This window comes from Meleagris gallopavo, chromosome 4 (assembly GCF_905368555.1).
Source record: "Meleagris gallopavo chromosome 4, MGAL_WU_HG_1.1, whole genome shotgun sequence".
NCBI classification, from domain to species: domain Eukaryota; kingdom Metazoa; phylum Chordata; class Aves; order Galliformes; family Phasianidae; genus Meleagris; species Meleagris gallopavo.
The window spans coordinates 41,486,949-41,511,533 of NC_139407.1; the positions used below are offsets into that span (position 1 = coordinate 41,486,949).

General features: G+C 39.5%; 1 protein-coding gene and 1 long non-coding RNA gene across 3 annotated transcripts in view; both read right to left on the reverse strand.

Moving 5' to 3' along the window:
• MTNR1A (melatonin receptor 1A) overlaps window positions 1-1,033 on the reverse strand; it is a 48,658-nt gene extending 47,625 nt beyond the window's left edge. Inside the window, exon 1 of the mRNA XM_003205776.5 lies at window positions 432-1,033. Within this exon, the coding sequence (XP_003205824.1) occupies window positions 432-624 (193 nt within the window). The 5' untranslated portion in view covers window positions 625-1,033. The remainder of the gene's footprint in view (window positions 1-431) is intronic.
• Window positions 1,034-1,821: 788 nt separating this feature from the next.
• Window positions 1,822-11,582, reverse strand: LOC104910741 (uncharacterized). Of its 2 annotated transcripts, none has more exons than XR_014883130.1 (3): window positions 11,508-11,582; window positions 5,293-5,411; window positions 1,822-4,222 (listed from the first exon to the last, which is right to left on the reverse strand). It is a non-coding gene; the product is annotated as an uncharacterized LOC104910741 (long non-coding RNA). The 2 variants fall into 2 exon arrangements; XR_793377.3 differs by having other exon boundaries at window positions 5,251-5,411.
• Between the last annotated feature and the right edge of the window lie 13,003 nt (window positions 11,583-24,585).

The following is a 24,585-nucleotide window of genomic DNA, read 5'->3' on the forward strand; positions in this document are numbered from 1 at the left end:
TTTTTCTTCTGAATCCTGCAGCGTCTGTAATTTAACATTCGGCTTGTTTTGAAGCAACAACCTTACTACTGCAAGCGGACACTTTCTCTAACTCGAAGCAACCCGATCAGAACAGCGTGAAGAGTAACACCGTGTGTCAGAGCAGCACCCCCAGCACCGTGCTCAATTTCGTTCTTAGAGGCTTCCATGCCTTCCCCTTCTGCTTGCTAGGTGGGAGCCGCCGACAGCTAAAAATAGCACCGCGATTCGGTGGCTGGCGCTAAAAATAGCTGCAGCCGCCAGGGAGCGAGGCGCGCCGTCCCAGCACCCGGCACCGCCGGGGCTCGGGAGGAGCCCGAGGAACGCCCGGCTCCGTCCTGCGAGCCGGGGCAAAGTTCTCCCCATAGAATAAAGCGGCCCCCGCTCCCCCACCAACCCCCGGCGACCCTTACCCGCGTTCCGCAGTTTCTTGTTGCGGTACACCGAGAGGATGACCAGGAAGTTGCCCAGGAGGTCCACCACGATGGTGAAGATGAGGATGGTGGCTAGCGTGGAGGTGACCCAGGGCGGACGGCGCGGGGAGCCCTCGGCCGGCGGGTCCCGCGGAAGAACGGTGCCGTTCAACTCGCTGCCGTTCACTCGCATCCCGCCGCCGCTTCCCCAGGCGGGAGAGAGCCAGCCGTGCTCCCTCCTGTCTGTCGGTGTCGGGACGGCGGCCGCCACCCTCCGCCGTAGGGCTGCCCGCCCTAGAACAGCACGGAGCCAGCCATTCTGCTCCACCTAAGAAGTTTCCCCGAAGTGTGCACGCAGAGCGCAGAGCGGCGGGACACTTTTATAGTCTCCCCCGCCCCGCCCGCCGCCACCGCTGCCGCCAGGTGACACCGAGCCGCCCCCGCGCCGACACGTGCGCGGCCGGGGGATTCCAGCTGCCGGGCGGCGGCGGCGGCGCCACAGCGACCTCCCGCGGTCCCGTCCGTCCCCGCCGCTCCCCGTTCATTCATCCCGCCGGGCTCCCCCATTCATGCGCGCCCCGCTCCCCATTCATTCATCCGGCCACGCCGCCCATTCAGCGCCGGCTGTTTCATTCAGCGGCGGGGAGAGGGATCGATGGGTTCGCTATTCGTGCTGTGTAGCGCTTGGGCTTTTTTTAGTTCTCGTGGTTAACGCATATCCTAATTAGGTGCGGGCTAAATTCTCCTCCCCTTCTCCCCCATATGCAGCTAACGCTGCACTACCAGAGTAGCGCGAGTGAGGCGAGGTCTCGGAGCTGCTCCCGTTGCTATAAAAAGATCCTCGCTGCGGGCGGGCCGGGAACGGCACGTGTTCCGCTGCACGGGGACGACGACGCTGCCCGCAGCCCCCGCGTTCCCCTCCCCTTCCCCCCCCAACCCGCAGCGCAGGGAGAGAGCTCGCGTGGGCTGTGACCACCCCTCCCTAAAAGCAACGCAGAGGAAATGGGGACCCACTTTGTGCTCCTCGTTGTGTGAGCGTTGCAGAAGGAAACGGGCAGACTGTAAACGAGGATTCTGAGGCTTACAGTATTCTGAGCACACCAGGCGGAGGAACTCTCCCACTGAAGGCAGCAGGGGCTGCGGAAGGAACTGGCTCCGCGCCGCGCTTCACAAAGCACAGGTGTGCGGGAGAGCACCGGGCACCACCCCCCAACTCCTCTACCCTAGCTCTTTATCAGGCTGTGGCGGGAGGGATACCCGAAACCTCGGGGCTCCGTGGGGAAATGGGGCTCTGCCTCCGCCGCTAGATCGGACTTGCCATAAACCGTTCGGTAGTGGAAATGTTATAGCTACAACAGCAGTCCATGGTGATAAATAATTGAAGCCATCGTGAGGAGCATTTAAAAACGTTTATTGCGGTTTTTTCACTTATCGGCCCTGCCCAGGAGACCTCGATAAAAATAGCACTGTCGGCAGCTCGTACCTCCGGGGCTGCAGCGGCAGCGCTTCCCCAAGGGCTGCCCCTTTCCTGCAGAGCCCGGAGCTCTGCAGCTTCTGCAGAAGGCAGTTCTTTGCCCGCCGGGAGCGCTGGTTTGCTCGATTTCGGCATCCCCTCACCCTTCGTGAACGAAGGACGCAGAGAGATGCACGGGCACCACAGAGCAGTCCCTCCGGTTGCTCTCTGCAAGAGCAAAGCTCGAAGTAGAGGGGAGATCGTCGTAGGTGCCGCGGCACTGCAGCCTCTGGGCTGTGGGTTGAGCATACACCGTGCCCCCGCCCCCTTACAGATGTTGGTACATTGAAAGAAAACAAGTCTATGTCCTTGTAGGTGCATGAAAATAGGTTATCAAGCTGTGGGAGAAGATTAAAATTAGGGAGAGCCGGCAGCAGGGGGCCACCAGATCCAGGTCGGACACGTGGAAACAGACAGAGCTGCCTGGTCCTCAGCAGACCTCCACGGGTGTTTCACTGGACAGGGAGGGGCAGCCCAGAAAGAGATGTGAAGTTTCACAAGGTCAGATATTTTTAATATCTTTAATAAGAAGGCAGAGAGGAGATGAGGATCAGCCCAGAATTTAGCTGCAAAGAAAGGGCATCTGCACCATGAGGGGGCTGCTGACATTTTTCTTACTGCTGGGATGTTCAGTCACATTTGCAATTTAGACTCACAAGGGTTCAGAGCCATACCTCACCTCCTCTTTGGCTTGTGACAAGAGTACACAACGGCCACAAAGTCCACTTTTGCTGGTGAAAGTAGTGCACCTCTACAGCTACATGAGAGGAAATTGTAGTGAGGTGGGAATCAGCCTTTTCTAACAATAGAACAAGGAGTAACATCCTCAAGTTGTGCTAGATGAGTTTCAGATTGGATGTTAGGAAGAATTTCTTCAGGAAGAGTGGTGAGGTACTGGAACAGGCTGCCCAGAGAGGTGGTGCTGTCACCATCCCTAGAGGTTTTCCAGAAACATGTAAATGTGGCACTGAGGATATGGTTTGGTGAGGATGGACTGATAATTGAATTAGATGATCTTCCTGGTCTTTTCCAACCTTAATGATTCTCTGTAGAAGGTAACTAAGAAGGTCCAATGATAAAACCCTGTGGAAGCTAGGGATGACACAAGCATCAACAGAGGAAAATATATATTTGGAAACTTAGTGTTTCTTTCACAAAAAGAGGTTTCATGACAATTTCTGGCATAACAAGAAATACTATTCTGGGAATATATTCATAAATCTGGGAAATAAGAAATTTCCCCCAATATGTTGCATCAGACTACATCCTTGTCAGTATTAGCAACCCTTAGTTAGGAGACAAGTGTGAGTACAAAACCTAGCCACAGAGCAAGCCACAAGATCAGCAAAAGTGACAGTCTTATAGGTGATAAAGTCAACAAATGTGATGGCTTCATCAGATAACTAAACAGATTAATCAGAGGTCCTTTAGGAAAGATTCAACACCTTTAGTATTGCTCAGTAGTCAACCACTTTTTCAAGCAAACACAGTGCTTTCCAAAGAGACAAGTAATTGTTCTGAGGAATGTTTCTCATATTTGGGAAAAATGCAATACATGCAGGGAAGAGAAATACCTCTATGACTCTGCCTCTATGTACCTGTGTACTTCAGAGACAACAATGTGTGAGAGAGCAACTCTGCCTTCACAAATGGAGCCTGACATCTTTTCTGAAACTGCCAAGAGGATATCCAGCGTGATGACATCTATATTGTAGTTAATATTATTCTGATCATGTAAAAAGGGACTTGTTTCACTTAATTTGCATGTTGAGAAAAATGCTGGAGAGATGATGGAAGATCATGAGACATTACTGAAGTCACTGGTCAGCAGTACTGCTATACTTGATCTCGCCTGTTCCAAAAATTCAGCTAACATTATCTGCATCTTGTGCCTGCTCATACATCCTATTCAGGGTTGATTGTGTTCATTTGATCTGCCAGTTTATGCATCCTCATGGCAAGATGTATGCATAGGTGACCGTTTATCTAACAGGTAATATCTTGCAGCTTTCTTTAGGATTGATGTTTTCTTTCTCCACACATCCCTCTCTTCTTGCAGAGAAATCCAGTTTGTTTGTCCAGCTTTGTTCTGTTCTTCATGCTTACCCACAGAAATCCTCTCCGCTTTTGAATCAGTCTCACTGTAATTTCTGCATTCCCAGTAGTTCATCTCACTTCCATTCCTGAAGTCTCAGCCTGGTATGAGACAGAGGTATTTATTGACATGTGATCTCTGCTTCTTGAGAGGATGCTGATTCGTGGTAGTTACTCCTATCTTCTGTAAAAAAAAAGAAACCTCTAACATCTGTATAGAAAAGATGAAGATAAATGATAAAATAAATAAATGATAAAACAAAACAAAAAGTCCTGCTGATTAATCCAACACTAAACATCACTCAGTACACGCAGTTGCTAAGGGGATACTATTTTAATGTATGGGCTTAGAAATATGACATCTATAATTCATGTTTTAAAAATATTTCTGGTTCCTTTGTAACAGTTTTGCATTCTAAAACAAATGATAATTTGCAAAGCAAAAGTACCCTACAAAGACACTGTGTATGGTAATGAAAGACAGTAATCTGAAAATCTGGAAGGTACGCATTCAGTCTGTATTCAGACAAATGTTACAGTTCACAAGTGTAATTATTTATATGTACAATGTTTCCAGACTAAGTTCTTGTAAAAGGTTTTATTTAATATAAGAGTTTGTAGTATTTATAGCTCAAGCTGTGATACAAAACTTAATCTGATGAGATAACATGATTTGTTTTACTGCTATGGAATTACCTCAGAGCTATTGAAACTAAGTTACACAGAAACTTAAGGAATTACTTGTTTAGGGGATAAGTATTACTGAATTGTTAATTGATATTTTATTAGTTATCTTTAGCCTCCACAGAACATACTGAACCTCAAAGCAAAACATGATATTTTTCTCAAATTTAGGAGTTTCACTCTACTTATGCTGATACTTTGCTGCATACTATTATGATACAAAAGAAACATTCAGAAAAGCCAACAAAATCTTTGGGCAATTTACAGCACACTTTTTTATTTTTAAATCCCTCGAGTGTTCAGGGTATGTAAATAATAAGTATAGTGTCAGAAACAGGGATTCTGATGTTTACACTACAGTACTTGTTATCAGACTCATTACACTTTTCTTTCTATAACTTTTATTGCCATAACTTTCTTGCCATTACTTGTAACTGTACGGGAATAAAATTGCTTAACTTCATTCTTTTTGTAACATCACCATTTTTCAAAGCTTTTCACTTCATATTTTCTTATTTGGAAAAATACCTTTTCTAGCTTTTCCTCTTCTGTTTCATACTTCATGCTTACCCACAGAAATCCTCTCCACTTTTGAATCAGTCTCAATGTAATTTCTGCATTCCCAGTAGTTCATTTAACTTCCAACCCTGAAGCCTCATCCTGGGATGATAAGACATCTTTTTTTCTTTCTAGAAAGAGATATATGCTTATTTTTTGAGGTTATTATAATCATAAAGAAAAGATGACACATCCAGAAAGCCACTCTCACTGGTACACTCCAATAAACTGGAAGCAGCCCCAAGACAACTTACTGAAGTGACTGAAGCAGAAATCATCCTGTTTTCTTAAGGTTTTTAATGCCCAAAGGATCAAGTTTTGCACTGATTTGCATTCAGCATCCTACTGGATCTTTTTAGATTTTCTTGGAGTGAATAATGAATGAAGCAGCAAACTTCTTAACTCTGAAGTTCCAGTCTGATTGTGTTCCTTCTGAAGCCACTGACTTCACAGGGACAATGGACACATTGTGCCACAAATAGTAGATAGAAAACAAGAGCTTATCTGCATTTTGTAATGTGAAAATTCCAGGTCTTCGTCACTTTTGCAAACTGAGGAGGTGGGAAGTTAACATCATTAAGAATGGCAATGTGGGAATTCTAGGAATAATTAAACCAAAACCCAAATCTGACAATTAATGCCTGCATTTTGTTTAATGCTTGCATTTTTCTTCAAATCTAGTATCCTTGCAGGACTGAGCATTTGATTGATTAGTTGTGGCTTGACTGATTTAGCTAAGTAGTAGTAAACCCATTTTCTGTGGCAGCACTTTTTGAAATTAATCTCTGCTAATATTTGCTTATTTGGCATTCCATTATATGTACTTATCAGTTTTTACCAATAACAATTACTACAAATAGTAATTAGTTTTCAGTTATTGTTTTTAATTATGGATATTTTCAAATACTTTTAGTTTCTTGACGAAGAGGGGAATCTTAGTTTGATGCCATTTTAAGAAAGAATGACAGCAGATCAAATGAAGTGTGAATAATACACAACTAGCACGTAAATTATGCAGGATTACAGTGGATTCTGGCTACTCATTATGCCACTGAGGAGAATGAGCAGGCTTATGGGAAGGACCGAGAGAAAATTAGTTCAAGATATAAACTTAGAGGTATCTAAATATGAAAAGAACAGTAATGCTACAATTAGATTTCATTTTATTTTTGTAATATCTGAAGAAAGAGAACAGGATAAACAGAGAACATTTTGCCCCGTTGCAAGAGATGTATTGAATGGAAATTTTAGAAGTAGAAGTCCTCTTGACAAGTAGTCCCTTGTCTTTGATTGTGGAGACACAGAAGTAGTCTTGAATAAAAACAACTCAGTGAAAACAATTCCAAAGTTGTGATTATTTTCATGGAACAAATTGTCCATAAAGCTCATTTTATAGTTTATTTATTATAAATTATATTATAAATTTAATAGATAAATAATATATAAATTTATATATAAATTTATAAATTATATTATTATTATATAATTTTAAAATTATAAATTTTTATAATGGAAAGTTCTTTTTTCATTGAAGAGAACTGGCTTAGAAGAATCACTATGAAATTATCTAAGTTATTTCATTATTCTGTGATAGCATGAACTTAACTGATTTCTGACTTACTTTACCATTTATTTGTCCACCTATAGATGGTGGCTTTACATATAGTTTTCACAGGCCACCAATTACAATACTCAACTATCCCTATAGCTGTGAAGATTATTGGAAACAATAATCTTTGCTTTTGTTTGAATTTAAATGCAGATGCTATTCAGAAATAATATTGAATGAAATTCAAGCTATTGCATCAGCAGCAAAACTAATGAAGCTTGGTTTTGCCCAGATTTCTGAGACTTTCTAGAAGCCATTCTCATCTCCTGAACTCTGACATTTCAGATGGATTGCTGTGGCTAACTGGAAGTTACACATAAAACTGCAGGAAAACCAGATATGTTACAGTCAAGTTGTTTACCTTTACTTCTGTTGTCTTGCTAGTTTTTATGTTGCTTAAAACTAAAAGAAAGAGACACTTTAATTGAAACTGGTGGAAGCAGCAACATGTGGGAGTGATGTCATATGATTGCATGATTTTTTTTTTTTCCTAAGAAAATCCACCTAGAACTCCCCCCTCCATACTCCTAGTCTTACAGTCCCCTTTGGTTTGTTGTATTGCTCTCAAGAGCTGTTTCTCAGATATACTAGCAGTCTGTAAGTAGTATTTAATTTTGGCAAACTACTGAGTTCAGCATATCTCATATTGGTGCTTGATATGTGTTTGAATATGCTGGTATCAAAGAGGCTACAGCTTTATACTAAGGACAGAAAAAAAATTAGGTCATTTTAGCCTAACACTATGTCATTTGATCTCCGTATAGACTAGTTCTCCTTCTGTAAAACTGAAATAATTATACTCTCACTTATAGAACTTCATATTTGATACAAAAACGACCAAACTAGAAAATGCTTGGGTTTTCAGTTATTCCATCATTATACTGAAGAAACACAACCTACCTTCAATCAAATGAAATTTTAGCTTCAGTTAGGACTAATAAAAGTTTCAATTTTACCTATACTTTGTGAAAAGTACCATATAATCATAACTTCACTATTGCATCTTGAACAGGAACTGTTGAGCACAGCTTGAACAGGTGATTGAACACCTGGTTGAAGGGGTGTGGCTGGCCCAGGGAGCACAGGCAAATTGTTTGCACCTGTGTTCCTCATGCCACCAGAACAGGTGGACCAGGGTGGAGCCACCCCAGGTTAATATAAGGGCCAGCCATGGAAGGGGAAATGTCTCTTGAACCTAAGTTGTTTTTTGGGAAGGAGTAGTTTCTGTACAGCTAGAAAGCCCCTTCACCAGTTGGGTGGTTTCAGCTTTTATTTTTGTATGTGACTATTGGTGTACCTGTGAATACTTAGCCTGGTACTGCTAAGAACCTGACAGAAGAAATTTTGCTTCTTTGTGATTGAGCAGAACACATCTGTGCTCTGTGAGGCACAGTTTCTTTGACTAATTTCTCATTTGATCTTACTCCTTGTGGAGCAAGACTGTACTTTCTCTGAGAACAAGTAGTAAGAATGAAAAGAACAATAATCAGGTCAAAAGTATAACGACCCAAAGTAAAGATAAACTACTTATTTTGATCAGAGAATTGGTTTTAGCTTGCAGGAAGAACAATCATAGGTGATCACAGCTGGCACTACTGGAAGCTCAACTATTTGGTGTATTTTACTATCACATTTCTTAGGGGAGTCTGTTTCATCTCAAGAGTACCTGTATGGTTTCTTAACAATTTAATATTATACTCAGATGCTGTGCACCTGCCTAGCAGTAAAAGTTTAAGTAGTATTTTAATTTTAGATTACTGATATATACTGAGCAAGGCAAAAAAAGAGAAGAGATGCATCTGGAAAATAGAATAGTGTGCTGAGAATAGCTAATCAACAAATGAAGGTTTAGTATTAACAAGTGCAGGCACAGCTCAATTAGGATTACTTACAGCAGCATAAAGATGTACTAAAAGAGGCTGAAGTGTGTTCTGGCTGCCAAAACACCAGCTCTTTGAAGGCCTAGATTGTGCAGGTTAGCAGGTGCTATAAGCCCTGTTGAGTGCAAGTTCATGATATGAGCAATAGCAGGCCACATTCATTGTTTCAAAAAAAACAAACAAACAACCAATCCTACATATCCCATTAGGTTCATGTTATTGCTCTAGAGAGCTGCTTTTTGAATGTGCTGAGTGACTTCTAACATCTTTTTCCTCACAAACTACTGAACTGAGCATATCCCATACTGGAGCTTGCTATGGGCTTGAATAAGCACCTTGCATATGCATCTGGGGTGAAGTAATGAAGTCCCATCATGCATGCTTAGCTGATATGGATCACAAACTGAAAAGCTGTATTTTTTTCTTCTGCTTGTAATCTCATAATGGACAGAAGGTACAGACTATTTCATATGTCAACATTTAAAAAATACACCTCTTAGAACATTCTGGGTATGTTCATTCTACTGAGAACTGATCTGTTTAGTAAGAAGCTTGAAAAAATGACATCTGTTGCAAGCTAATTTGAACTTAGAAATTTTTGGCTGTTTGAAGCTAACAATAGATGAACTGTACATATTTGAACTTTTTTCATTGGAATGAGTGATTTTTAAGACGACAGAGCTGGGCAAAATAATTATTTTAAATAATTAATTTGCATGTTCATTACATAATTAGAATGCCAAGTACCTTTGAAAGTTAAAGTCCTTAAGGAGAATATAATCAGTCTATGGATATCAACTTGTACTAGAATCAGATTTCAGCTTTTGCTCCTGATATATGCAATCAGTTTTTTTTTTAATATTATCACAACACAGCAGCATTGGAACAGACTGCTAAGCAATGCAGTCAGAAGATTGTGATTTCTGAGTTGTTTTGTTTGTGAAAGGAATTTGTATTGCTGCCACTTTATCTTTTATTAGAATTTAACCTGATACAGAAGGATTAATCCTGTTCATTGTTCTTAAGAGGGGAAAGCAAAACTAATACATTCAAGTTATTTAAGAAGATAATGGCAAGAATGAAATCCGTGGTACAATTATGACCTCTAAAGGGAAAAGGCCTGACTTCAGTCTTGTACAAGGAGACATTTGTCAGCAAATTCATCTGGATTTCTTATACCCAGAAAATGAGTCAGTCTCATAGAAGCTAAATTTTTAGGGCAAGCTTCTTGGCAAGCCTGTTTTGACAGATGAATCTATAACTGCCTTAGCAGGATTTGTTACAGATGCAGATTCTCAGTTAACCCTTCGCAACTCCAATGGAAGTAGCAGTAAGGATCTGCCAATAAGCTCTCTTGCTAACTCTAACCCTATTTTTAATTTCTTTTCCTTTTCAGTGATTCCCCTTTTGCAACAGTTAGCCTATTAACATATGTACTTTAGCATACATGGACAAGATGGAGCTACTGAATTCAGCTTCTGTGACATTTCAAAGGGCAGAAATTAACATATTAACATATCATGGCAAATCCCCTTGTTCATTGTGCCGCAATTCTTACTTAAACTGACAGTATTTTCTAGTCTTTTTTTCCTGCTTCTATTATCAAATGTTGATAGTGAGTTAATCAGACATTTTCCTTACTAGCATCATTACCAACACTATCTTCTCATTTATGTGGAGAGCAGGTTGAAGTGATTACTGACAGGTCATTTAATTTTCCATCTCCAAAAACCTGTCATTCTTTCCAGCTCATTTTGTTAAGATTTAGAACCAGTTGGTTAGCTGATGTTAAGAATATATGCCTGCTTTGCTCATCAGGCTAAATTATTCAAAGTTGAGTTCTGTCTTGGTAGGCAGGTTTCCCAAGTCTATAAAGCCACTAAAAAAAAGTAGCTAATATATCCCACTTCCTTTCTCAGCAATTGCGGTGTGCATTAAAAACTTCATTAGAAGTAATTAGTTGTAATATCTATCTTTTTATATGTCCAGCCTAAAGACTTATTTATAAGGCTAGCTTACTGTTAGTAATCATCACCTATCTCAAGGAAACTGCTATAGCTTGAAAACTTAAGACTACTACAAGAGTTTTTATTAGCAGTATTTGAATTAAATATTTTGTTGGCATTGTAATATCAGTTTCATCATAACTAAGTTTTGATTTTCTGGTTTTCAGTTATGACAAAATATGCAGCAATAACCTAAATGTGAAAATTAAGGGCTTTCATTCATAAGACATCTATGCTGGATCATTACATGTGATTTTTTAATCACTATCCATTTCAATTATGTTGGTTATATCTATAGCTGATGTGATTAATTTTAGCTGTGATTTGCTACAAGGTCTACTGAACATACATTGTTCTCTAAAGTTGAAATTCTACCCCATGGATATGATTTGTGTAATTTCCCATACAACCTTGATTGTGTTTATGAACAGATGTATTGCTTTTAATTTTATTTGCATACATAAGGACAATAAGCCATCATATAAAATTATCTTATACTTTTGATGTAGTCTAAGGCATTGACTAAACACTATGGATAGCTCACAACCCATGCTGAATTTATGAACTTACCTGAATTAGTACTGATGATGCTGTTGTGTTCAATTTCATAGCAGCAATTAGTAATATTTATATCACTATACAATTAATGAATATACAGATGTTAAAGTATAACAGAGAGCTTAGTTATGATATTACACCAAAGCAGGAAACAGAAATGATAAATACACTCACCCATAACCTGGGCTCACATGGAAAACTCCAGCAGAGTAGATCTCCAGAAGATATCCTTCCCCACTGGTGGTCAGCTCTTAAATGGGTCTAGGAGAGGTGGAGCCAGGCTCCACCCCTTCCAACGGCACAGGTGAAGGCAATTCACCTGTGGCTGACTCATTGCTCGTCTCAGGTGATTAATCAGATGTTCAGGCCATGATTCAGCAGTCCCCATACACACTGTTATTTCTTAGCTGCACAGGTTCTTTGCATTTATTTTTTGAACAAACTTGCAATTTCATTAGTGCAAGTGGAGAACCAACATTTGACTCTGATTCCTATGGCATCCTCCTATTTACACCTGAGCAGCTGAACTACAGTATAACATTGTAAGAACTCAATACTAAGCACTTGAAATTGTATTTATTATTTCTTTAAGAGATGAGGAAACTATATAGAGCCATTAGTAAGGAATGGCATTTCCAAAGTTACGTTATGTATATTTGAATAATGCAACATCAAAGAAGGGAGGAAAATACATAATGACACCTCAGTGGTATTAAATGTAGGAGTTTATTATAAACTGCAGTAGCTATGGCATTGTATCCACATATCATTCGTTAAAAAGACTCATTTTGCTTTTGTTTATTCAATCTGAGCCATTGATAACTACTCAATGTTCAGCATTTCATATGAAATAAATCAGTGCTTTTCATCTGGTTAATGGAATAAAGCAGTGTTTGAAGAAAAAAAAGCCCTTTTTATTAGGATTTTGTAACAAATTTAGCTGACGTGATAAGAAAGTAATAGAGGCATAAAGTAGCTTGTCCCTTCATCTTTAAGGGTGTAATTCAGGGTTACAGCTAGCATATCTGAATGGTAGAGTTATTACTACTTCTTAATTCTTCTATAGAGAGATTTTGTTCTATATCTCTACTGACCAAGAAATTGTTTGTGGACTGAATCCACCTTAGATAGTCTCTGGTGAACAGTTATCTGTCTAATAAGAAAGTAGGTATGATACCACTTGAAAGGACCACAAATTTAACTGTCTTACTTCATTATTACTAAATGATTGTGATTTTATGGGAAAATAAATAATCTGAAAGCAATCCTGATGTTTTTCACTCTTCAAATGATGTAGAATATATTGAGCAAATAATATATTTTTTTTTACAAGATTTGCTTAGTTTTATTTTCTGCTTTTGGTCAAAAATATTACATCTTTATGATTTATTTTGCGAATGTCAGTACAGAGAAAAGTGATAGGGAGATCGATAGCTTTTTTTTTTCTTCCTCTTACTGATTGATTTTCTCTTTGAAATAAATTAGTACCCATCTTTTCCATGTCTGTTTTTGTTAACAAAAATGTTCACTGAATCAGGAGCTAAGGTTTTGCTATTGTTTACTAATATCCTAATCCTTAATTTGATGTATATCTGCAGCATAGTTCACACAAAACAAGTGTCAGGCTTAGTTCATTCCATGTGTGTCTTCTGCACTGTTAGTAATCTGTTTGTCAATACTGCTTCTGTGTCAGGAATTACTAAGAAAGCTCACTATGTTGCACTGAGTTCCTTTTTCTAGAGACTAGGGGAACATGACAGTTAGCAATATTTAGGAACTGTAAAGGGGAGAAACACGGAAACAACCTAAGTGGGAGTAGTATTTTGAATGATTGATTCATATGATGCTTTAGCACCACTACAAACACTCATATTCGGCTGATGCATATACTTTAAATGGTTACAAGTATATTGAGAGTTGCAGAAAATTAAGTATAGTCGATGTCATGGTATTTATTACAGTTTTGCTTACACTTAGCTTTTTAAATCTGTAATGAGATTTGCTAATATGAAAATTCCTTTCAAAATTTTATTGTCACCCTTTCAGTAATTACTGGAATGATTTTCAGTTCTCCCATTGTCATTTTTTTACTTGAAGACAGTTAAAATTTCTATGTGCAGTAGTGGGGGGAAAAATATATATTTACTCATTTATTCTGGAATTTAGAAGCCCTCATTAAGTATAATTCTTGCTTCCAATCTAGGTAATTCTGTACACAATGTCAATGTTTGATGGAATCACTGTGCCCCAGAACCGGGACTAAAATGAGTGGCACTTATTGAAGAAAGTTTAAACCTTTTCTTCCATCACCTTCTTCCTCATACGGTTTTTGCAGATGTGGCAATTGCTGTGCATAAGGAGCACTCTTGCCATGCAGTACAGAAAGGCCGATTGGAAAAAGCTTGGAGAATAGTCAGGGCAAAACTGGTACATCTTCCTTGTACACTGACACATCAGGGATGAGCCCAGAGATTAACTGTGCCTTATTTTGTCTGTGCAGGAGACAACCTAGATTAAGATGACAGCTTTGGGATGCTGTAAACATATTTTTTTTTCCAGCAGTGTTGGGCAAGATCTCATGCTTCTTGGTGAAAATATACACTTGAAAAAAAGTCAGTTTTACTAACTGAGTCGCTACCTACTTAATACCTCTGTGCTCTGTAACTTAGTTCAGATTAACCTGTGTTTGCATGACCATGTTGAGAGTATGTGTGCTACTGCCTTTAATGAGCATGCAGTGTGTGCTTTACTTGCACAATTGATTTATTTCAGAGACAAGTTGGAGGAAGCAGCCCAGAAAATATGTTGTCATTGAAGCACAAGGTGAGCTTCAGTGTAGCGGAAGCAAAACTTATAATGAAGAGGATAATATGTATTTCCAGTCTGATGGAGAGAAAAAAAAGAATACATAACATACTGTCTGCAGTAGGTAATAGAACAGATGGGGAAAGGAAGGAACTTCAATATTTTTGTGCGTTTGGCTCCCCTCAAATTCCACTCAAAAGTGAAAGAATTTATGCAAAGAAAAACAAAACAAAACAAAACAAAAACACACACACACAAAAAAAAAAAAACAGAAACCCACAGTGCAACTGAGTTTTGGATGTATACTTAAACTAGTAAACAGAGGAGAGCCACAGGGTTTTGCAGAGCAGCGGGTAGGCAAACCATTTGTTGAAGACTTGGGTGGAATAAGAGTTGTGGTAAAGAAGGTGAGAAGAGAACTGAGCTCCTTGCTTCATGCACTGGAAATTGATTAAACAGTGTAGGGGCAAGTTTGATAAAGAAAATGGGGGCATCTATTTCTTCTGTGCTTTCTTTTCACCACAACATCTTTTGTTATCAAACACTGACCTCTGAATCTGTCATGCTCTTCTTCCTGTTGTACGGGTTTCAGTTATTTTGCCTACATTTTTAAATTCCTGTCTCCCTCTGCCTCTTGTTCTTGATGTTCTCTTGGTCATCTAATTTAATTAGAAACTGATATTTTCTTTTTTTTCTTCCACTTATTTCATAAGTTGTCAATTTCTCCTCTATAACAGATGAATTTTAAAAATTTTATTAGCTTTTCTACTGATCTTTATTTCCAAAGTGGGAAATTGCTCACCTTTCTTTTCCTTTCCTCGCTGGCTTCTTGAAAATATGTTTATGGAGACATATTTCAGGGGTGACTTGTGTTTTTTTTTCTCCTGCGTAATCCTTAAAGGGCAACCGTAGCTTCCAAATTGTCATTTTGGAGATGCAGCAAAAAAATGCACAAGATCTCCTTTGACAGTGGCATGACTACACTATGCTTATTATAGTGTATAGAGAATAGTAAATGATATTTGAAAACACATTTTGGATGTTAGACAGCCTAAGCATTAATAAGAGATATTTATACCAGATAACTATTGTATTTAGACATTTCTGAGATCCTGAAAAGAAGAGAAAATGGGTGGATGACTTGGGGAAAAAGACTTAGCTGTCTCAAGTGACATGAACAGCAAAATCAGGGAGACGAATGTGGAATAAATATATATTTAATCAATATTTATTTTTATATTTTTTTTTTTTTTTATTTCTTATTCCCTATATGTTAATAGACTTGTATTTCCCACCAGGCCTCTGGGGAAAATTTTAAAGTAAATAGCATAAATCTAAAATTCAGCTTAGATCAAATGTCCTACGATGCTTAAGAATCTTTAAGCCTTAATTTTAGTGTAAATTGTATTACAAGAAGCATTGTTTTCAGTGGTAGGAGTGTTAGTATATTTCTCTTAAATTGCTTTTTGTGTAATAAAGTGTATGTTGCTATAGGTACCTCCTAACATTAATACTTTGAGGTCATAGGTATATTACTAAATGGACCGCACCAGTGCACTTTTATTTTCAGTCTATTTGCAGAACAGATGCAGTCTTGAATGACAGCTTTTAGTTATAAGAGTCCACGAAGACAAATAACTTGTATTACCTTCTTATTTTTTCAATCCTGTTATCAAGGGTATAAAGTTTTGTTCTCTGGTGAATACAGTTGTCACATAATAATTAGCTGTCAGGAAAAAATCACTATATTTCTTAAACACGGTACTATTTCATCCATCTTGTGAAATGCTGAGTTCCTTCTGATACCTTCCAGAATTTGTAACTGTCTGCAAAGCAGACATAAGCCAATGTAATTCAATAATGTCCAGGTAGCAGAGACTTTGAGAGAAGGGTATCCATGTCAGGTGCTTGTCTGTGAGAAGAATCAGCAAATACTCCAATCTTGTCAGGTTAGTGTTGTTATTGAAACTGCTGCCCAGGTGGGGTACTTATATGTATAAAAAGATGGGATAAGCAGGTAGAGGTAGTAGTGGAAGGAGCCTGGGAGGTAAGAAAAGTGATATGGATGGATATGTGCGTGTGCTTGAAATATGAAAGGTGGGAAATTTTTTCCAAAATCTTTGCGGGTTGGTTGCAAGATAGGATAGCAATGCTTCCTTGTTTTAGAGAGTGCCATAACGTGTACCTCATAAGGGAAGATGGGAATTTGCCAACAGAAACTGAATACTTTCTGTTGGTAAGTTCAACTACTGTCTCACATGAGCTCCTTGGTCTTGTGAAGGTCTTGTGTCCGAGGTTGTATGAACACAAGGCAGCGTAGAGGTCAGAAGGTGGAATTAATAGCAGAAGGAAAGGGGAAAAACAGCAAAGCCTGTTTATGCAGTCTGAGGCTGACTCTGGTGCTCGAGCATGGTGCACTGAGTACATTTAGTGGCAGGAGGTCTCACGTGTTTTTGACAGTGCATTTGGGCTATGTTCAGAGCTGTACTTGTGCTTTGTAGGGTTTTTTGTCACTTACCTGGCAGGGGTTTGGAACGAGGTGATCTTTTTAAGCTTATTTTCTTCCTCTGCATATGTATGTTCTGTACAACCTTAAGAATGCTAGTACAGTACAGAAAATGGATATTCTTCATGATGATACAACGCGTTAACAACTAAAGCAAAAGAGCCAGTGACATCCTGAGATGTCTCTCAATGGGCAGCAGAGAATGTTTTAAAAATGAAATGAACAATGAAGTTAGAAATAAATATTTTTGAGAAGTAAAAAACAACAGAAATATTTTATGTAATATTTTATATTTTATAAATGAAGCAGTAACTCCAGAGAACCTAATACAAATTCTGCCTTGTTTACAACTACAAGATTGCTATTTCAGGAAGACTGCTCTGCACTTGTTGTCATGTGGAATGGTGCAATGTGTTTGGTGTGAGAGAAAAAATACATTGTTAAAACCAATGAACTGTGTGTTTTAAAAGTTGACTCAGTCATGGGAGAGTTGATGTTAGGATTTCTGAGATTTGTTAGCTGACAGAGAACTGGAAAATCTTGAACTTTCAGCCTGATGCTAAAAGTCAGTATATATGGTGGTGGTGAGTCAATGAGAAAGGTGAGCAATTTAAGAAATGAAACTCTAAACAAGCAAAAAAATGTGTAGACTGTAAAACATTGTTATTGTTGACCTAAATTCTTACGACATAAATATAGGAAGAGAATTTCTTTAACAAGCAAGATGTGCTTAACAAGAGGATTTGCTGGGGGAAAAATAGTAACTCTTCAAGGATAATGGAATACTGCTTATAATTCTGTGAAGACTACAAATACACAAGGGCAAGAGGAATGTGTAGGATACAGACATTAGCCAGAATGGGAATTCAAACTGTGGGATCATGTTTAAAGGAAACATAGAGGTCTTTAGGCAGATTGCAGCATATATGTTTGGAAAAGAGAGAGTAATCTGTCCCATTCTGATGTAAACTTTTATTTGGTCAGATGACTAGTAAAACAGGACTGTTCTTCTGGCTTACAGTTGTTTCTGAGCTGTTTCAGCATGCTCTTAATGGTAAAAGGATTGTTATTTCCTTTTAAACCTTTTTTTTTAACTGAACACACAAATCCCTTAAGTCTAGGGTTAGGGGAGGAGTTTGGTGTTTTTTTTCTTCCACTCTTCCATGTTGTCATATGTACTTTCTTCAGATCCCTGGTGGAAATTTACTTCTCCCAGAAATCTCTGCAGAATGCTGCCATTTGGTATTGTAGGAGTTAATAAGAGTTGGTGTCCTCAGTGCTCTGGGCTGTACCTGAAGGGTAGCATTACTGCTGTTGGACACAGGTGTGGAGAGGGGGTGACTTTTCACTTGTGAGCAGGCAGAGCAGAGAAGAAGGTCTTCTGGATAAGTCCTGCTACAGAGATGGGCTACTAAAAGGTTTTATCGTATTGCTGGGGTTGTGTGCAAGATGGGAATCCCCTGAAGAGCCATGCTGTGCTGGAATCTGATGAAGTGAGCCAGCAGCTACTAGGTGGGGTGTGAGGATGGACTCATCAAAAGGTAAATCTATTTTCTAATTTTGCTTGCTATTGAGGAGGTGGAAAAGCTGGTATGCATAAGCATGGTTAAGGAATGGATATCAGTACTGGTCTTATTGCCAAGATGAGCCATAATGTACTTTGATAACACTTAATGAAGCAGAATCTGGACTGCGTGCTTTTCCTTCTAACATCTGACTTCAGTTGGTTTGCACTGCAGTCAGGGAATGCCTGTGGCAATTGTATGATAAGCCTTTAATAATTTGCTTTCTTATTTAAGCTTTTGTTGCCCTGGAGAAGCAAGGTTGTTGCTCTTCTGTGTGTACTGAGGTATCTGATTCTCTTGTCTCTCTAAAATGGGTGGAGGGTCTCCTCTCTGCAGCTGGACAAGCGTTTTGTTGGTGAGCAACATGTGAGCAACAACTTGCACTGGAGTCCAAACTGAGTAGTGTTCTGGAATTCTAGATCTCATAAGTAGCGTGTCTTTTACATGATACCTATTTCTCCTACCCAAACAACACTGAGCAAGTGCAGTTATTCATGCAGATGAAAAGGCCAGGTGCAGCTTCTTTGGTTTCCTCCTGAGACGCTGAGAGCTCAGCTGGGCCAGCTCCTAAATCAATAATAAAAAAAACAGAGTAATGAGAACATCTTTGAACTGATGCCTTAAGTGCAAGGAACCAGTCTGCTGCTGGTGATTGCAAATTGAAGGAGAAATTCCAGTCTGTTTAAAATGTGTTTACATCTTAATTATGCCTAGGAATAAATGTTCTTTAGATACTTCAGGGACTATTTAAGTATGAGCTTCAGAGTGCAATTCCTTTAGTGTCATGCTGCTTTGGTAGTATAAATAATCTTAAAAGCAGTATTGCTCTCAGTGTGTCACACCAGATATATGCAGGGCTGGGTGATGAGCTCAGCCCAAGACTGAGGTCATCCCAGGAGCTGGAGCACAGCGGTCCCTTGGGTGTCTTTCATCTGTCCAGTTCTGTTCAATGTCAGAGCCAGTGTTTTGGCTGTGGTTGCAGTTCTCACGCACGTTACTTTTGTTCTGAGCCTTCACGTGTTTGTTTTCCTCAGGGAAGAGTTTCCCTTGCTAATTTATATGCCGAGCAACCATGACAGTATTGCAGTGTAACATCCAGTTTCACTAATTCAGGCTGGCACGCCATCTGTAGTATCTAAAGGTCAGTTCAAGTGCTGCTTGTAATTCTATGGTTTCTTAATAAGCAGTGTAATACTGTTATGCCGATTCTTGTTTCCTGATAGCAGTAGCAGCAAGCCAAGTCCTGCAAATAAAGCCACATAAATATATCTTTTACCTGAAATAAATCCTTATGTGTTTCAGGTCAGGAGCTGTTTCTGCACTTCTTGTCACTCCATTTCATTGCTCTGATTTGATTAATTTTGCTTGATAATGTATGCAGTGCTTTGCAGATCCACTTGTCTCACCATAGCAGTTAACAGCGGCCCCTTGTGATATGAGGAAAGGCTTCTGACATTCAGAATTTCTGTGTATGCAGCACTGATTAAATTCAGCTACTGCTGAATGGAAGTATGAATGCTGGAAGGCGGCTCTGCTTGCTACATGTGAGGTTGCCAGCAGTGCTAAGATAACAGCATTAGTCAGAGTGAACAGTAGAAGGAAAGAAAGAAGGGAAAACCTGAGAAATCTTTTTTGCTGTGGTGCCGGGCACCTGGCAGCTCCCTTGCTGGGCTGTGCTCTACAGAACAACCTAGAAGTAAAGCAAAATGCTTTAATAGAGGAAAGAACTGGGCTTTTAGAGAGACAGAATGTTATCTAGTCCCCAAATCAACTTTGTTAACCCATTATTGTTCTGAAGTGGTTCAGAAGGCAGCAACTGGCCAGCAGTGAGTAAGCTGGTGGCCAACCGCATAGCTGGCATCTTGTCTGGAACTGAACACCAGACAATGTTGGAAGGGTTCTGCTCCTCTTGTTTTAGTGACCTAGTAGTGTACTTTGAAGGTGGTATGTTTAGTGGTGGTGAGGCCTAACTTACAAAGGATGATGTTGCAGAAGTGTTTGATCTACCAAGAGTAATAGATATTTCTCCACATGCTATGAGCATATCTGTGTCTCGGGCTGATTGAGAGGCTTGTGAAATGCTCTGGAGGAAGCTCCAGCTATAGACTATTGGTATTATGGTTGCCAGTGTTTCCCAAAGCTGTGGTGTTAACACAGCATTGCATTGCCTTGTGTTGTTCTTGGATACTTATCTGGATATGTCAGCCCTTTCCTTTTCACAAATATAGAGCTGAAATAGAAAAGCATTGATGAGTAAAATCTTGTTGAGTCCCAAATGTATCTATTGTAATAGGCAGTTGTTATTAGTTGAATTGAAAAAATGTCTAGCTTTGTAAATTCTAATGAAAAGATAGTCCACTGTTTCTTGTCTCATTTTTACTGTATAGTAATCCAAGTGAATAGAAAATCATATTAGAAGGCTACAGCATTAACTTTTAACATTCCCTGAAAGTGAATAGAATGTAATTCAGTTGCATTTTATGCATACTTATAGTCTATATGCACTAAGAATTCTCTGCTACTAACTTCAGGGTGTAGATCTCAGTATCATCTTCACTTTTTTTTTTTACTCTTTGTGATGAAGCATAAGTAAGGTTAGCTGAATGAGAGGCAGGACGATAATGGTTAATACCTGAAGTACTAATAGATTTTAAATTACAACTAACATTTTGCTGCCCTTCTAAGATTTGAAACAGCAAATTAAAACCATTCAAGAGTTCTCTTGTGGCAGTGACTTCTTTAAAGCCCTGTTCCTAGCACAGAAAACAGTTTCTTCAGTATTGTGTTACCTTAGAAGAATGTAGAAGAATTGTCACTGTAGGAAACAGTTAACAGTATCACCACATAGTAATGAAGTGAAAAAGCAATTTCAGGAATAGGACAGTAAAGGTAAGTTCTCCTTGGTTGAGACACTAAACAGAAAATTCCATTTAGTACAGCTGTGGGGAAGTTATTTTATCTTGCAAAATAAATGTTTAGAGGAGAGGAGAAAAAAAAAAAACATCTTTGGTCAAGTAAATCCTTAGTTCATCTTAAGAGAAAAACAACTGTTTATTTCATTTAACAAATCAGAGGAAACAGAATTGAAATAATTCACAGAAATGGGGAAAAGGCACTAGCACAGCTCTCTTGCACCTTTAATCAGTATTCCATGCTGTTTAAACTATTGTCCTTCAGGTGGGAAACGTTGATGAAAACACTGCTTTGCACGAAGGACTCCTATTTCCATTTTTCTCTTTCACAGTCTTGTTGTAGCATTTTTATTTATTTATTTTTTTTTCCAGAATCAACTCGTCTGAATCATCATTCCAGAATCAAATCTGGTTATCTTTGAGTACTAATACTAGCAGCATTTTTTTTTTTTTTTACTTATCATGAATTGCTGTTGCTGTCCTACAGCTATCTGAATAAAAGCAGAAATGTGCAGCTTTTGTCCCCTGATGCTGACTAAGTTTTTTCACTGCAGTGTCTGTGCAAGATTTGCTTTCATAATAGGTTCAACTGAACAGTTTGGATGAGCATTCTGTTAATGGCCATGTTGGCAAGTGTTCCTTTGTCCCTTACCTGTAGGAGCAAGAAAAGCATGAAAGGGTTGTACAGAGAATCTATGAATGCCCAGACTGGCACTGCTTGATTCAATTCAGCTGTCCTGTTACAAGCAGAAGATCAGACTGTGTGACCAGCTCAGTATTCTTGTTTCCTGGTGCTCAGTAGCAGAAATCTCTTTGTTACCATCTCATTTTTGCCTTTATACACAAATGGTCTTGATTTGATTCAGTAAAGCAGAAGGATTTACTGCTCCTAAAACAGTGGAGCAGGTTTATCTTTGTGATCCAGGCTGACAGAAGCAAAGATCATACTATAGAATCCTTTGTGTTGGAAAGGAACATTAAAGGTCATCTAGTCCAACTCCCCTGCAATAAACAGGGACATCCACAGCTAGATCAGGTTGCTCAGAGTCTGATCCAGCCTGGCCTTCAGGACAGGGCATCCACCATTTTTTTTGGGAAACCTGTTTCAGCGCTTCACTACCCTACTGTGTGTATGACATCAACAAAAAAAAACACTTCTTTTTTTCTCACATCCATTCTAAGTGTTCCCTCTTTTAATTTGAAACCATATTCTCTTGTCCTGTCACATCAGATACTGCTCAAGAGTCTGTCCTTTTCTATCTTATAGACCCTCTTTAAATAAGGAAAGATTGCTATCAGATCTGCCTGGTGCCTTCTCTTCTCGAGGCTGAACAGCTCCTCTTTCAGCCTGTCCATGTAGGGGAGATGTTCCACCCTTTGGATCATTTTTGTGGCCCTCCTCTGAATGCCTTCCAGCAGATTCGTGTCTCATCAGTTTTGAGGACTCTACATCTGGACACAGTTTCCAGGTGAGGACTCACAAGTACAGAGAAGAGGAATAGAATCACTTTGCTAGACCTGCTGGCCACTCTTCTTTTGATGCAGCACAGGATCTATTGGCTTTCTGTTAGGACTGTGAGAGCACATTGCTGGCTCATGTCCAACTTGCCATCCACCAGTACCTCCAAGTCCTTTTTAGCTGGTCTATGCTCAATCCTCAACTCCCAGTTTATAATGATTAGTGGGGGCTGCTGCAACCCAGTTGCAAGACCTTGCACTTGGCTTGACATCAGCGTCTCTTTGCTTGTCCACTGACACAGGCTACCAAAAAACAGGCACTAGGCTGTTCAGGCAGGATTTTCTCTTGGTGAAGCCATGCTAGTTGTCTCACATCACCTCTCTGTCTTCTGTATGCTTTAGCATAGCTTCCAGGAGGATCTTCTCCATCATCTTTCATGGCACAGAGGTGAAGCTGACAGGTCATCAGTTCCCTGGGTTATCCTTTCTATCTTTCCCAAAAATGGGTGAGACACTGCCTTTCTTCCAGTCACCTTGAACTTCTGACTGCTGTGACTTTTCAAATTATGACAAGAGTGACCTGGTGACTACATCAACCAATTCTCTCAGGATTCTGGGACTCATCTCATTGGGACTCATCTCATCGGGACCCATAAATTTGAGGATGTTCAGTTCTTCAGGTGGCCATGAACCTGATTTTTTGCTCTCAGAGGGAGGGAAGTTTTTCACCCTGCCTCCACCTTTCCACAGTCCTCTCTTTTTTTAATGACAAGGGATTCAATTTGCCTAATCTCTGAGACAATTAGGTTGTTGATTTGACTAGCTATTCTACATGACAAAGCCTAATTAAGATTATTATAGAAGTTATTTGACTTCATCCTTGTACAGTTGTTTCCAGACATGAGCAGAAGTGTTCAAAATAGCCTCTTTATATATTGCGTCATTTTTCTCCAACTCTGTACAGACAGATAGAAATTATGTGTTGCATGCTGTCCTTAAGACTCTCTGTAAGGTGGTTGTGAGAGATTACCCAAGTTGGATAGTTGTGTTTTCTGGTGTGTGTGTGTGTGTGTGTTTTTTTGTTTTGTTTTGTTTTGTTTTTTTTTAAATTAAACTCATGACTCTTTTCTATATAGGGTCTTTAAATTGTCTGATTTTTATTAAAGAAGTTTCTGGTACAGCAATTAAAAATGAATACAGGGGAAGATATTTCTGCATTTTTCCTCAAGAAAGCTGATTAGTTTTAGCCAACAAAAAGATAAACCCTTAAAGCTGCTTAAGATAATGTGCTTTACTACAGAAATAGGGAAATATTCCCTGGCATTCAAGGTGTAGCATAGCTAGTACTTTTTCCCTGCGAGAGGAGTGCATTGGTAGTGTCTGAACTGAATGGCAGCCTCTTATGCAAGATCTTTTCTGCACTTGTTTAACAGTATGTGTGAACACTATTGTTTTCTGAGAACAGAAATTCAGTCCTTACTACTGTGGCTCAGGCTGGAGGAACTGGGACTTCTGCAAAGTGGCTGTGGGCAGTTTAGCAGAGTTATGGGAGCAGGATTTACGAACCTTGGCTAGAACGGAGGTATTGGAGGGAAATGAATTGCAGTCCTTGTGAAACTGAGGAGACTTAAATTTGAGTCTGCTCACTGCTTCATAATATTAAATCCTGGTAATGGGATTTTTTGGGGTGGCCAATCAGAAAATTGTAGCAGTAGTATAGTGATAGGTATTTATCCTAATAGCTCTGTTAAAAGGAAGCTATTTTCCTTACAGGGAAGGATATCATGGGCAGCCCAGAAAGATTAACTACTGCCCAAGTAAGTTGGGACTTCAATTTGAGAAGTGCAGCTCCAGAATGTAGCTGTTGGAAAAGCTTGCTTGCTGAGCAAGAATTACCCAACTGATTCAAAAGAAACCTTGGGGATACACATTTAAATGTCAAAACAAAGGTGAGGCCTACTAAGAGATTTTGAAATTATTGTTAGAATATACTTCCTTGGACTTAA